The sequence below is a fragment of the Meriones unguiculatus genome, chromosome 11, assembly GCF_030254825.1.
Source record: "Meriones unguiculatus strain TT.TT164.6M chromosome 11, Bangor_MerUng_6.1, whole genome shotgun sequence".
Classification (NCBI taxonomy): Eukaryota; Metazoa; Chordata; class Mammalia; order Rodentia; family Muridae; genus Meriones; species Meriones unguiculatus.
In genome coordinates this window covers 41,328,900-41,343,374 of record NC_083359.1, presented here as the reverse complement: position 1 = coordinate 41,343,374, position 14,475 = coordinate 41,328,900, and the positions used below count along the sequence as shown (strand labels likewise).

General features: G+C 48.5%; 1 protein-coding gene across 4 annotated transcripts; it reads left to right on the top strand.

The window, feature by feature from the left end:
- The first annotated feature begins 243 nt into the window (after window positions 1-243).
- On the top strand, window positions 244-12,881 carry Mefv (MEFV innate immunity regulator, pyrin). 4 transcript variants are annotated; one of them, XM_021632430.2, is made up of 11 exons: window positions 244-576; window positions 2,147-2,998; window positions 4,735-5,081; window positions 5,493-5,588; window positions 5,679-5,735; window positions 7,417-7,647; window positions 8,069-8,091; window positions 9,606-9,721; window positions 10,046-10,167; window positions 10,529-10,561; window positions 10,736-12,881. In XM_021632430.2, the coding sequence occupies exons 1-10, from the start codon at window positions 300-302 to the stop codon at window positions 10,538-10,540; spliced, it is 2,133 nt and encodes a 710-aa protein (XP_021488105.1). In that variant the 5' UTR covers window positions 244-299; the 3' UTR covers window positions 10,541-10,561; window positions 10,736-12,881. The 4 variants fall into 4 exon arrangements, with proteins under 4 accessions (XP_021488105.1, XP_021488101.1, XP_021488103.1 ...); XM_021632426.2 differs by having other exon boundaries at window positions 9,896-10,167; XM_021632428.2 differs by having other exon boundaries at window positions 9,896-10,167; window positions 10,529-10,570.
- The last annotated feature ends 1,594 nt before the right edge of the window (window positions 12,882-14,475 follow it).

Genomic DNA, 14,475 nt, shown 5'->3' with positions numbered 1-14,475 from the left:
CTTCCCAGAACCGCCCTTACTGTCTGGCCTGCATCTTATTCAACCAGAACATAAGCTGGCAAAGCAGAGCCCTTTCTATGAAAACACTCTGAATCCTCGAAGAAAGAAGGGATGCAGCAGGCTGCACCCTGGACACGCCCTCATCATCAGTCTCACTTCCTACCAAAGCCTTTGTTGTTTCCTGTGCGTTGCCCATTATTTCACAAGCTATTTCTTGCTTGTTCTGAAGTTCCAAGAGAGAAGTCTTTATCTTCTGCCAGAAGCCACATAGCTGGCTGCAGTTCCTCCTGGCCAGCACCATGGCTAAGACCCTTAGTGATCATTTGCTGAACACCCTGGAGGAGCTCGTGCCCTATGACTTTGAGAAGTTTAAGTTCAGCCTGCAAAACACCAGCCTGGACAAGGGTCTTTCCAGGATCCCTCGGGGCCAAGTGAAGATGGCCAGGCCGGTAAAGCTGGCCAACCTTCTACTCAGCTATTATGGGGAAGAGTACGCTGTAAGGCTGACCGTGCAGGTCCTGCGGGCCACCAATCAGCGCCTTCTAGCAGAGGAGCTTCGCAAGGCCACAGGCCCAGGTAAGAGACCAAGCCAGCGGGGGTGGCTGCTGGCTGCTGGCTGCTGGCTGCTGGCTGCTGGCTGCTGGCTGCTGGCTGCTGGCTCCTGGCTCCTGGCTGCTGGCTCCTGGCTCCTGGCTGCTGGCTGCTGGTGGAGGAAGGAAGGAATGCTCAGACCCAAGCTCCCTACCTTAAGGGTAGGAAGCCCCTGTTCCCCACAACCTGAGCATGGTAAATCCAGCATGCCTCCGCCTTTTCTCTGACTTTTGTAGCCTGGGTAGTGAAGTATCCAGGCTCCCAAAGATGTTAAAAATAAAAACTGGTATTCCAACTGTGGGTGAGAATCAGGCCAGGCAGAGCTTGAATGGAGTGAATCCTAGAGAATTCTTCACTCCATTTTTCAACTAATGTGCCCAGACAAACATTAGATTAGCAGAAAAGGCTGGAAATCCAACTATACTAACATGGCTGAAAATCTTATTAACTGCCTAATTTCAGCTTGGAGTTCTTCTTTAGCATATGTTAAGCATAATTAAACATTCTTTACTTTTAATGAAAAGTAAATCAAATCAAAGCATAGGTTGGTAATTACAGATTATCTTCATTATGTAGGAGTTGGAATTAAACCTTATTTGTCATCTTAAGTAGCAATGTCCTAAAATTGCAGGCAAGTTTGCTTGTTGTTTTTGTTAATTTTTTTTTTTGGGGGGGGGGTTGGTTTTAAGACAGGGCCTCACTATCTGGCCCAGGCTCAGACTCACAGAGATCCCCCTGCCTCTGTGTCCAGGGTGCTGAGATTGGAAGGTGTATGCCACCACAGCCATGCAAACTTGTTTTCAAGTAGCATCCACATTTACCTTCGTGAGCTGAGATTTTCTTCAGTTTGTGCAATGAACAAAAAATAGAGTCATTTCTAAGTCCCTATTTTAATTATTTGTGTGTGTGTGTGGGTGTTTTGTCTAATGTGTATGTATGTGTGCCACTTGTATACCTGATGTCCATAAAAGCCAGAAGAGGGCATCAGATTCCCTGGATCGGAGTTACAGATGGCTGTGAGCCACGGTGTGGATGCCAGGAACCAATGGGGGTGCTCCGGAGGAGTCCCCGGGGGGCTCTGAACTGCTGAGGCGCCTTGCACCCTCCAGGCCTCTATTGTAATTTAATTTTATTTGTGTTTTGTGTCTGTCTGCATTTATAAGTGAGTGTTACTGTGCTGTGGAACACATAAAAAGATCAGAAGGTAACCTGAAAAAATTGATTCTCTCCCCTTTTGGGTTCTGGAGGTCAAACTCAGGTCATCAAGCCTGTTGGCAAGTGCCTTTACTCACTGAGCTGGTCTGTTTTAAGTCTTTTTTTTTTAAATTGCTTTGTTTTATAAATCAATTTTCACAACTATAGTCATGCAGACATCCATAACAATAAGCCAGCTTTTATGTAGTTTATATTCTGTGGGTCTGTAGAGTTGACTGGTGTTGCCTAGAATGTCCTTTCCTTTGCTTTTTGTAACTTCTGAGGAGATTCTCTGTCCCTTCCTCCAGCCTCCTCCTTGAATGTAGGACAGCTTTGTGACTGTCTCTGATTGTCTTTCTAGAACATTTGAGTGAAGAAAATAGAATTGATGGTTTTGTCCAGTTTTCTGGAGAGAATAAGCCCAAGAGTGTGAAAGGACCAGATGTCCTGGAAGGTGATGGAACAAGGCAGAGTGGTGATGGAAAGGACAGCCTGCCGCCCAGCCAGTCTGAAGTGGGGAAGGGACCCCAGAAGAAGTCTGTGGTGAAAAGGAGGGAACAGAGGGGCTCTGAGAGCCTGGGCTCACAGACCAAGCCAGGGTTTAGGAGCTCAGCACCACTCCACAGGAAAAGCTCCACCACCCAGACCCCAGGGGACAAGGAGAGCAGTGCAAGCGCCCAGCTCCGCAGGAATGCCAGCTCGGCGGGAAGGCTGCAGGGACTCGGCAGCAACAGCTCAGGGAGGAGAGAGAGCAAGAAAGCTGAAGTGTATTTGCCTTCAGGAAGGAAGCGACCCAAAAGTCTTGAAATTGCCACTTATTCAAGAGAAGGAGAACCCCCAAATTCAGAAGCCGTGCTGACTCAGGAGGAAACAAGTAATGGGAGACCACACTCAGCTGTCATTCCCACGAGCACAGCCGCCCTGAGTGGAAGTGCTCCTGGGGCCCTAGAAAAGGGCGCAGGGAATCCAGAACATTCCACGATCCCTGGTGAAGAAACATTCAGGAACATGCCTTTCAAAATATCAGTGATTGGAGAGGAGCAATGCACTGCATGCTGGAAGGAAGATGGAACCGGGAGTCCACGGACTGTGGGGGAGATGGCTGGCAGCACACCCCATGACTCCTGCAACCCAGAAGTGTGTTTGTCACACTGTGAAAAACCAGCCCAAACTCCAGAAGGCCCAGCACCCTTAGGACCAACAGCGTGTAGAGGTACCCTCCCCCAGCTCTCCAGAATTTCCTTTTATTCTGACTATATTTATACTGCTGGGATGCCTCCAGGGGTCCCTTTGAGAATGTGCACAATTGCACACCTTGCACAGCAGGTTGCACCAAATCTCAGTTTGTGCCTGAGCTCTCAGCAGTTCTAGCCACAGGCTAGGTTAATAATCTAGAAAGGGGCTAGAGAGATGATGGCTCAGAGGTTAAACGCACTGACTGCTCTTCCAGAGGTCCTGAGTTCAGTTCCCAGAAACCACATGGAAGCTCACAACTATGCGTATTGTGATCTGACGCCCTCTTCTGGCAAGCAGGTGCACATGCAGACAGAGCACTCACATACATAAAATAAATCTTAAAAAAAAAAAAAGCTAGAATGGAACCTCTTCCCACAGTGACTCCACAGGGTAAGTCTTGGGACAGAGCCTTCACCCTTCTCAGGGAAGGGAAAGATGTTGACCAAAAGGGACAACACAGGGAAATTACTCATCAGGACAACACAGAAGCTTGTTCCTCTTTCACATGTCATTTGTGTAACCACAGCTAAGACTTCTGCTGAGCTGTTTTTCTGCTTCTTTCTGTTTCTTCTTTCTCTTTTCTCTCTTTCTTTCCTTCTTTTTCCTTCCTTCCTTCCTTCCTTCCTTCCTTTCTTCCTTCCTTCTTTTTCCTTCCTTCCTTCTTTCTTTTTCCTTCCTTCCTTTCTTCTTTTCTTCCTCCTTTCTTCCTTCCTTCCTTCCTTCCTTTCTCTTACATTCATAACCACACAGGTGATACCCTTGGTTCTACTCATGAATATGGAGGGACAAAGGGCACATTGTGATGTAGAGATGGGTCTTTTTTTTTTTTTCTTTTTTAAGTTTCTAGAGGCTGTTTGTTCTCACTTCCCTTTGGCTAGAATTTGATCAATTGGCTTCTGCTAGCTGCATGGGAAGCTGAGAGTCTGGGTGTAGAGTGAGGTGGAAGAGCAGCCATAGAGGCAAACAATTGATTCTGTCAAGAGAATGGTTCCTTATAGGACAATAAGATTTATGATTGTGAGACAAATTCCTGGGCCAGGGAGGGAGGAAGGAGGAAGAGCTAATGGATTGTGCATTTCTATTTCTTCGTGTGTCTCCTGATGTTTCTAATGTATAGAGACACGGCCTATAGCCTTGGGGCAGAACTTTTACAACTGTTATGTTCTCACTGTGAAAGTAATTTTTCAGCTTATAAAGTCCCTTTCTTTCTTTATGGTTCTTGAATGGGAGCAGAGAATTTACCCGGCACATGTCTTCCAAATGCTTACCATGCTTCCTGGCCAGGTTTTCTGCTGGGAGTGAGGATCTGTCATTGAATGAGGCACACAGTGGCCATGCCCAGGAGCTCTTGCTTGAGTTGTGGGAAAACTGCGGTAGTTTGAAATAGGAAAGTAAATGCTGCCTGCATGTTTCGCTTTCTTTTATATGAGCCACTAGATCTGTGTCTGTGCAAGGGGAAAGCATAGGGTTTGTAGCAAAGGGCCATTGGTCTCTCACGGAGTAAATGCCCAAGGCCGCTGCTGCGGCTCAGAAAAGCAGAAAGCTTTGCACTCAGCTCTCAGCCCAGGTGGTCCGTTCACCACCTCATTTGGATGGCGATCAGAGAAGAGCATACTGGGAAGTAGCCACATCTGAGAATGTGTGTATGAGAACAACTGCTCTCTTACACCTTGGGTTTGCCACTGAGCAGATTTTCCACTGCTGTGTCTCCAGGAAGGTCACAGGACAAGGCTGCATGTCCACTTTGCCACACCCAGGAAGGAGACCTGCGTGGCAGTACCTTGGTGCAAAGTTTCTGTAGCTGCTCCATCGCTCCTGGGGATCCCAAGGCCTCGGGCAGATGCTCCCCCGTGTGCCCCCAGTGCCAGCATCCACTCGCCAGCAAGAGCTGTGGAGCCCAGAGCCCCCAGCTCCTGCCACAGTGCCCGCGTCACATGAAGCAGGTGCAGCTGCTCTTCTGTGAGGACCACAGGGAGCCCATCTGCCTCATCTGCCGGCTGAGTCAGGAGCATCAAGGCCATCGAGTGCGTCCCATCGAGGAAGCTGCACTGGAGTACAAGGTAAGGTGTCTATTGCCTGGACCCCTCTCTCCCACAAAACTGGACACCTGGGCCTTGTTCTTTATCCAACCCCTCTGGGATGAAGGTGCATTAGTCAGGATTCCTGGGCTCTGGATGGTAAAAACACAAGACAAAGCAGGGCCAGCAAAAAGGGAAGTGGTAATGTATGTTGTTCAGAAGTCCAAGGGTTTTGGTTTTAAGTATGGATCCTGGGTCCCCTCTTGGGATTTGGTGGTGCTCTGCCTGTCTCTGCTTCCCTTGGAGATGATTCCACACCCCTTCTTTCCTAGACCAGCCCACACGCACCTGCAGCACCCCGGCTCTGCTTCCAGGAGCTGAGTCTTCCCTCAGGAATTGGGGTGGGGGCGTCAGGAGTCAAATATAAACATTTTAACCAGTGCTCTTCTCCAGGAGCAAATTCAGCAGCAGCTGGAGCGTCTGAGGGAGCTGAGGGGAAGTGTGGAGGAACACAGACGACAGGGAGACAAGAAGACAGAGAACGCCCTGGTGAGACCCCAGGGTCATTTACCCCCTCAGGACAGAGCGGGGGGGACAAGGCGAAAGGAAAGGCCCCTGGCATTCTGCTCTCATCCACAGGGCAGAGGGGTGGCCACGTGTTGTTGCATCCCGGTGCTGACGGTAGGGAGGTCTAAGGTGAGCTCGCTCTTGAAGCTGTCAGGGGAAAGGGTTCTCTCTCAGGACCTGCTCACTTCCTCCTTCTCACAACGAAACAGTTTGGAGAAGCTAGAAGCAGTAGCTGTCACTTCAAACATTCTCTGTATTGTTTCTATAATTATTGTTGGAGCCAGGGAGATCGCTCAGTTGGCAGAGCAGAAACCTGGGGTCAGTGAGGCCCCAAGTTCCACCCCCAGTGTGGCAGAGAACTAGCTATGGTAGCGCATGCCTGTAATCTCAGCAGGGGAGGTAGAGGCGGGAGGATACATTCATGTTCACCATTAGCTACAGAGCAAGTCCAAACCCAGCCCAGGCTCTATTAGACGCATACACACCAAAAATCTGGGAATGTTGGCACACACATGTAATCCTAGCACTCAGGAGGCAGAAGCAGGGAGACGCCACAGGTTGAGGGCAGCCTGGTTTATACAACACGCTTCAGGCCAGCCAGAGCTACACAGTGAGATCCTGTCTTAGAATGATAATAGTAACGAAATAATTTTATTCATGAATTTTAGAAAATATATTGACTTTGGGGGGCATTCCCCCCAGTTCTAGGATCAAAACCCAGAACTTTGTACTGGCTAAGAAAGGCTTTTATCCTTAAGTCCCCAAGCCCCCCCCCCCCCTTTTGGCTTTTTGAGATTAGAGCTTGCTATCTGTTTCTGGATGGCCTAGATATCAACCTACTCTAGAATGACCACATCTTAACCAAGTGCACCTGCAAGTACCCTGTCTCCAGGTAGGCTCAGACTCTAAGGTACTGGAGACTTCAACATGAAAATTTTGGAGGGAAAACTATTGAATCTGGCTCTATATTCAACAGCTAGCTCCTCTTATGCTGTCTGTTCTGGAAAGTTCCATACAGATTTCTCCTTATTCTGGAGCCACATCTGTAAAAAGATGAGAGTCTTAGTTACATTTAAGTTGCTGTGAAGATAGGAATTGGAGAGATGATCAGCAGTTGACAGCACTTGTTGCTCTTGCAGAGGACATGAGTTCAATTCCCAGCACTTACTTGGTGGCCCACAGCCATCAGTAACTTCCGTCCCAGGGGATCTGGAGCTCTCTCCTCTGACTTCTGAGGGCACTAGGTACACATGTGCCACACACACATGCATTTAGGCAAAACATTTGTTTGCATAAAAGTAAGAACAAATTTTACAATAGTTAAACCTTAAATTGCTGTGAGGAGACACCATGACTAAGGCAACTTATAAAAGAAATCATTTAATTGGGGACTCATGGCTCCAAAGGGTTAGAGTCCATGACCATTATGGCAGGAAGCATGGCAGCAGGAAAGCCGACTTGGTGCTGAAGCAGTAGCTGAGAGCTTACGGGAAACCTACAAGCATTAGGGTGAGATGAGGAAGAGAGAGAAAGGATTGGAAATGGTGTGGGCTTTTGAAATCTCAAAGCTCAATCTCAATGGCACACTTCTTCCCAAGGCCACACCTCCTAATCCTTCTCAAACAGTTCCACCAACCGTAGGCCAAACATTCAAATATATGAGCCTACGGGGGCCATTCTCATTCAGATGTCGCACTGAGGAAGCCTGTCTCTCACCCATCTCTACGAGGAGGGCTTTGAGGGCATCCCTAGATACATACTTCCAGCCCACAGCACATACTCCCACATCTCCCAATTCTATGTCCCCCAGAAACAAACAGAAACCCAGACGCAGAGGGCTTCGTGTCAGCTTGAGAAGCTGTACCAGTTCCTGGAGCAGCAAGAGCAACTCTTTGTGACCTGGCTACAAGAGCTAGGCCAGACCATCAGCAAGGTCCGAGAGACCTGTGACACCCGGGTTTCCCAGGACATTGCCCTCCTGGATGAGCTGATTGGAGAACTGGAGGCCAAGCAAGACCAGCCAGAATGGAAACTCCTGCAGGTGGGTGTGAGTGTGCCTGGCCTTTCCCTGCCTGCTGTGCCCAGTAGGATGACTCAGGCTCTTGTTACTGTCCAATTCAGGAAGCAAGGCCATTGAGCCCTGGAATGGGACTTGGTCTCAATGACTCATGATGTTTCTTGGGATCATGCCTCTTTGATGAGGTTTCTTGGGAGCCCAGAACATCTCAGCATCTAGGACACCCCTGGCGTCACCTAAAAAAGGACCAGAAGAACTTGAGTGCAGTTGCCCTGTGGGCTCTGGCAAGGCTTCCACCCATGTGGTTAGAATTACAACAAGGGGGATGCTCCTATTTCTCAGTACCCTAGCCCTGGAGTCCTTGAAAGGCCAGAGAGCAGCTTGCAGCAGGGAGTCACAGCCTTTGGAGACTGGTAATGGAGAGCTTCTCTCTTTTCTCTCCTAGGACATTGGAGTCACCTTGCACAGGTACAGAGAAGTCCCATGGCGTCCCCTCGGGTGTCTTGCAGAAAGTGTTTGGATGAGACAGTCCTAGAAAGGGCCTGGGTCTGTAACTCAGGACTTCTGTTTCCTGAAGCTCCCTGAGACCATCCTTCCTGGATTCATGTGGGAAGAACAGGAGTCTGAGCAGGTGGGAGTGGGGAGGGCATGAATGGAATGAGAGGAGGAGGGTTTGATCCCAGTCCTGATGAACCCAAATGGTGGTTTCCCAAGAAACCTCTCGAATGGATGTCCTTTATGCCATGATAGTGGTCCTTTGGGGAAGATCCTTGGGATAAATTTAAAGGTGGGTTAAGCCCAGGAGAAAGGGGGAAGAAAGAGGGGAGGTAGAAAAGGTACATCTCAGACTTACTTAGAAACTTTACACAATCCTGGTGCCCAAGGCACAGCCACACCAACTAAATCTCAGTTTGGGGGTTGGGACTTAGGCATTAGCAGGGGTTTTTGAAATTATTTTCTTCAGTAAAATATGCATAACCTAGAACTGCAGCTATTTCGTGTCTGCAGCACCCTGGTATGAATCCATCGGCGTTGGTGTGCACCTGCCACTGCCATTCACCTCTGGATTTTCATCTTCCACACAGGAGCTCTGTACCATTAACACTAACTCCATGCCCTCCCTCCCCTATCACCTGGCAACCACCGTTCCGCTTTTCCTGTCTATTGGCCTGGCTGTTCTCAATACCTCACATAGGCAGAATCATACAATAGTTATTCTTTAGCCTTCAGCCTACTTTCCCTCAGCACAATGTTTTCACAGTTCATTCATGTTGGAGCATGTTTCAGAATTCTACTTCTTTTAATTGCCACGTGACACTCCTTTGTATGCAGATTTCATGTCATTGATACCGCACCTTCCTTACTAGTTCCTGTACTGACAGACGTTTGGACTGTTACTACCGTTGGGCTATTGGGAATGGTGGTGTCACAAACACGGGTATTCAAGTGCTATTTGAGACTCTGCTTTCAATTTCCCAGGCTTTACACTTAGAAGCAGACACTCTACGTCCACTCTAAAAATTTTAAGGAACTTGCATGTTACTTCCTACTGTAGAGGCATCATTTCACATTCCCACCCACAGTGCTCATTTCTCCACATCTTTGTCATCAACATGTAATTTTCCGTTACAATTTTTTATTGCTGTTATAATGGCCATTCTAATAGGAGTGAAGTAGCATTTCATTGTTCCTTTTTTTGTCTTCTCTTTCAATAGGAATAATAGAGAAGTAGAATTAATTTGACGTAGAGAATTCTGCTGGCAGGACTAACCCAGTGTTAAGGCTGTTATTTAAGCTCATTGTGGTTTTTACAACAGTGGCTCAGAGATGCTGATGTGTAGTGAAAAGTTGAGGACTGGTGTCAGAGCTTTCAGTGTAGGGAAGACTTCTTTGGATCACTCAACTCGGCAAGGGTGTGTTCCGTGGGGATGGTCTCACTGTCTCTTGCTCCTCACTCCTCTGGCCAACAATCTTGTCTCTAGGGCTGAGAGGATAACTGTCTCTGAGCTGCTGGCTACCCCTGCAGATGTTAAACAACAGATCCACCTGCTCTACCAGAAATCAAAGTCTGTGGAGAAGAACATGCAGCGTTTCTCAGGTGAGTTTGGGCGAAGCCAGGAAGCCTTTGCTCACTTTCCTGCCTGGGGTTCAGGTAGCCCAGAGCCTGTCCGCTGACTTCCCCATCTACCACAGCCTTTGTGGCCCTGCTGCCACCTTCTGTCTCATCTGACTCACTAAGCTCAGTTTCCCTGCTGCCTTTCCTGCATTTTAGAAACACTGCGCTGTGAAATGGAAGCACTCAGTATTGCAGAGGCAGCACAGTGGGGAGAACACTGCTCTAGCACAACAGAGGCCCAGGGCCTGATCCTAAAATGCAATGCTGGAGACACACAGAAATACAATATAGTTCTTTATTCACAAGTGGAAGCTGGAGGACCAGAGCCTCAGGATCACCTTCAGCTTGAGCCCGCTCAAGGCACACCTGAGACCCTTTCTCATAAAAAAAGAAAACGGAAATCTTTACTGAACTTGAAAGCTTTATTTGTAAGTATTATTTATTTGTAAGTATTTACTGAACTTGAAAGCTTTATTTGTAGTAATCGCAGCTAACCAAGAGTTTTTTATAATTACCCTTTGTCTGTTGCTTTGGGGAAAAGGATTCAGAATAGGGGGCTTACACCTAGAATGGAAGCATTACACCATTCATAAAAGGCCCCCAACTCTGCTTGATCTCTCTGTATCCGCCTTGTTGACTGAAGTAAGGTCTATAGCATTTAGGGTGCCTGGGAGGCCTTGGGTTATAACCGAGCAGGAGAATCCTTGTCTTTGGTTGTGGGGATCATGCAGTTCAGACCCCCTGAACGGGTACGCTTACAACATTATTCTTTTTCCTTCCCCTGTGTAGTCCCAGAACTGATTGGTGCTTAGGAACATGGAGGTAAGGCAGGTAACAGGCTTAATTTATTGGGTCCCCGGTATGTTCCTGTCCCCTACCACCACCTCAGTAAATTCCTCTTCCTCAGGTGGGGAGTCTTGGGGAGAGCTCACAGACCCCCACCCCCGGCTAGGTATTCCCACTCTTCCTGCACTTACTGTGCTTCTGACCCGGCAGCTGCTCACGCCAACATCACCTCCTCCGATCATCTGGAGAGGGTGAGACTTGGAAACAAGTTGTGCCTGCTGCCCGACAGTGTCCAAAGATCCTCAAGTCACATCACCGTGCTGGATGCTCCCAGCTTTGACTCCGCTGCCACAGCTGGGAGGCGGAGTGTGGGAACAAGACAGTTCACCAGGAACATGCAAAGCGCTGGCAAGCCGCAAGGGAGTGGAACCCTGCAGAGAACGGCTACTGGGTGGTAGTGATGGCCAAGCAACGGGGATCCACTTCTCCAACCTGTGAGGGAGGGAACCCTCGAGCTGGTGGGCGTCTTCCCGGACTACACAGCCAGCAGCATTCCCTTCAGCTGGATCCCACAGCTGCGTGTTCGCCAGCTTCTCTTCCCCCAGGTCCCTTCAACCTGTCTTTAACCTTGGGGCACGTGATGAAGGGAAGAACAAGGCTCTCTGACCATCAGTCCAGTCAGTGACCAGAGACCCATTGGCTGCTCAGCACTGGACCTCCATTCTGGCCCCTGGTCTTGTATCGTGCATTCATGCGCTCAGAAGCCATTAACAGGGGGTCAGCTGACATAGGGGATGTAATGACTGACTAATAAAATAACATCAGGCTGTGGTGGTGTATGCCTGGGAGGCTGAGGCAGGGTGCCACCTGTGAGGACCACGGTTTGTGTCTAGCCTGGTGGACTTCAGTCACTCTGACTGTGGTCCAGCCTCCACACAAACAAACAAAGTAATACTAGCACCTGTCTTAGTTACAACTCTGATTGCTGTAATAAAAGCAACTTGGGGAGGATGCATTCATTCTGACTTGTAGTTCAAGGGTCTGCATCGTGGCAAAGCAGCCACAATGGCAGACGGTCATGTGTGCATCAACCATCAAGAGGCAGAGAGGGAGGAACTTCCAAAGCCCATCTTTCCTCTGTTATGCAGTTCAGGACTCGAACCCAGGGAATGCTGCCACCTACACTTACCAGGTGGCTCTTCCGGCCTTGGCTAACCTACTCAAGACACTCTCACAGACACGCCCAGGGGCCTGTCCCACGGGTGACTCTGAATCTTGCCCAGTTGGCAACATTAGCCATCACAGTCCCCGCGAAGCATCCGAATCCCAACAGAGGTACTGGAAGTCTGGCAATGCCATCAGAAGAGGAAGTGCATGGCTATTGCGTAATCTGCATGAATCAGAACTCTCAGATGTTCCTGAGACGGAAGCCGCCACTTCATTTTCCCTTCCCAGGCCACGAAAATGTCCATCATTCTGTCTGCCCTGGTCTTGAGGACACATAAAACCTACAGAAAATAAATAGAAGCAGGTTCCAAGAGGGGCACTCTCTCCCCATCTCTTTTGTCCTCGCTCTTAATGAAGCACCGCTCTGGTTTGAAAGGCACCACCACACTTAGCTCTCCATATCATGTATTGTATCTCCACTGCTCTCCCTCTTGTTTGGAGGCCCAATTGTGGCCTTGAGACCCTTATATGCTAATAAATCTGACACCTGAAGAGAATCATGTATCAGCTTCCTTTCAGGCAGACCCTGCCATTCTTATCATTAAAAATACTGTTTTGTAAATCGCTTTTTAATTTATTCTATTTATTGCTTGTGTTGTATATTACCATATTAACATATAATGATTCAACCATAGCTATGAAGACAGGCTGCGTGTATATGTATTTTACTGGGTAACTATTACATTTGTGTGTGTGGCTTTCTGTGTATACAGTTGTACATGTATGTGTGTGTTACATGTGGAGAGCAGAGATCAGCCTCAGGGAATTCCTCATATGCTGTCTTTGTTTGTTTGTTTTGGTTTTTTGCACAGGGTCCTTCACTGGCCTGAGACTGGCTAAGGAGACTAGGAAGGCTGGCCTGCGAGCTCCAGGGAGTCCTCCTATCTGTACCTCCCCAGCTCTGGGATTATGCCTGGCTTTCACACACGCATGCGTGCACGCACACACACACACTCACATTTTCTCCTGCCCACTCATTTTTGTATGCTAACTTTTATGTGTAAGCAGATACCTTCCAAAAAATTTTGCAGCCACAGTTTTCATACTCTATTTTAAATGAGTTGACTATTATTAGTGTTGACATGCTTAAAAATAATAATAATAATAAAAAAAACTTGCCTAACCTCTACGCTGTCGTATTTTTTATGGCCAGAGGCTGGCATTTCATTCGTGGCGGTAGCGGGGATGTGGCCTAGCCCTCACAGAGTGGTGCTGTATTTTTGCCTGCTCTATCCCAATTGTTAGAGTGCTCAGACCTGATGATAATGTCCACAGGCCCACAATGATGGCTAAAGAGACTCAATATGGAGACAGACACTCCTTAAGGACCTTTGCTCTGTAATGCGCGGAAGATCTAGTGGGTCTGCAGGTGACATAAGAATAGAATGAACAGCTAGCTCCCTTTGCGTCTGTAAAACCCTGCCTATTGCTATGGAAAAGGGATGAAATGGTCTTTTATTATCATGTAGCAAGAAGGAAGAAACAGCGGAGGGAAATAAAACAATTTTCATGCCCAGCTGTGGAGTCCATGGATCACTGTAATAACCACCTTAAAACTCTTCTCAGGACATGCTGGGCTCTACGGGTCCTTCTGCTGGCCTTAACAATAAGTTAGTTTAATCTAAATTTGAAATGAGCCTGAGTCTTGTTTTCTCCTTGTGGATTTAAACGACACAACTGAGGAATAAGGGAATCTGTGCACACAGATTATCCTAACCCTCATCAGTAATTTGCCAGGAATAAACTGAGCACAGAAAGAGTTAAGTTTTCCCTGCACTCAGGAGGCAGAAGGCCATTAGTTCCAGGTCAAAAAGGATCTCAAGTTTGTGAGAGGGCAAAAATGGAGAATTGGAAACTCTCTTTAAAAAAAAAAAAAAAAAGATAATCCAGAGGTTAGTAACCTGGAACCTAAGCACGGCCCAGCACACAGGTACCGTTGAAACCTCAGGGCAAGCCACACTATACCTGAACACTCCCAGGGCGCAGAACCAGGAGGTCCGGGACCTGGGGGATGCTGCAAAGGAAACTGAGGTGGACCACATACGGCCGACTTCCCGCAGCACCTCCGCTGGTCCCCATCCTCCCAATTCCTGCCTCCTGGTGGTCTCCCAGTAACAGTCTGGAGGGAACTACGTTTCCCGGTGAGTACTGGACACTAGAATGGCCGATCACAGCGGTATGCGCGCAGGCCAGGGAGGTCCAGAACTAGCTTCCTGCTTCTCGCCTCCCAAGTGAGCCACAGAGAGGAGCTTCCGGCTCCCGTGGTCCCTAAGAGCTCCATCAGCCAGCCTTCAACCTCTCCTTTTACTCACCTGAGCGCTTGCTCTGAGTGAGAGCAGGCTTCCACACTGGAAGTGGCTCCCGGGATGTGGCCTTACAGAGGCACAGACATCCGGCCTCCCAGAAAGTACTGGGTTTCTATGTTCTCTCAGCCTGAAGGCCATCAAGTTCCAGATGGTGGCCAACAGACTTTGAGGGCACCCAGCAGGACGAGACGAGAAATCGGCCTCTCGGGCCTGGCTTTCTGGGTCTTTTCCAGAACCTAGTCTTAACGCCAGACGCTGAGAGTGCCGAAGGCTGAGGGCGGTGAGGACGAACAGCCAGGCTGGGGCGGCTGATGGCGGATGAGCATCATTCGTTACTGAGATGCTAGAGCAGTTAGGGTACCACATGCGCCCCCAAAGTGCGACGGTTGACCCTAGGCAGATGCGTGTGAGTCTGAC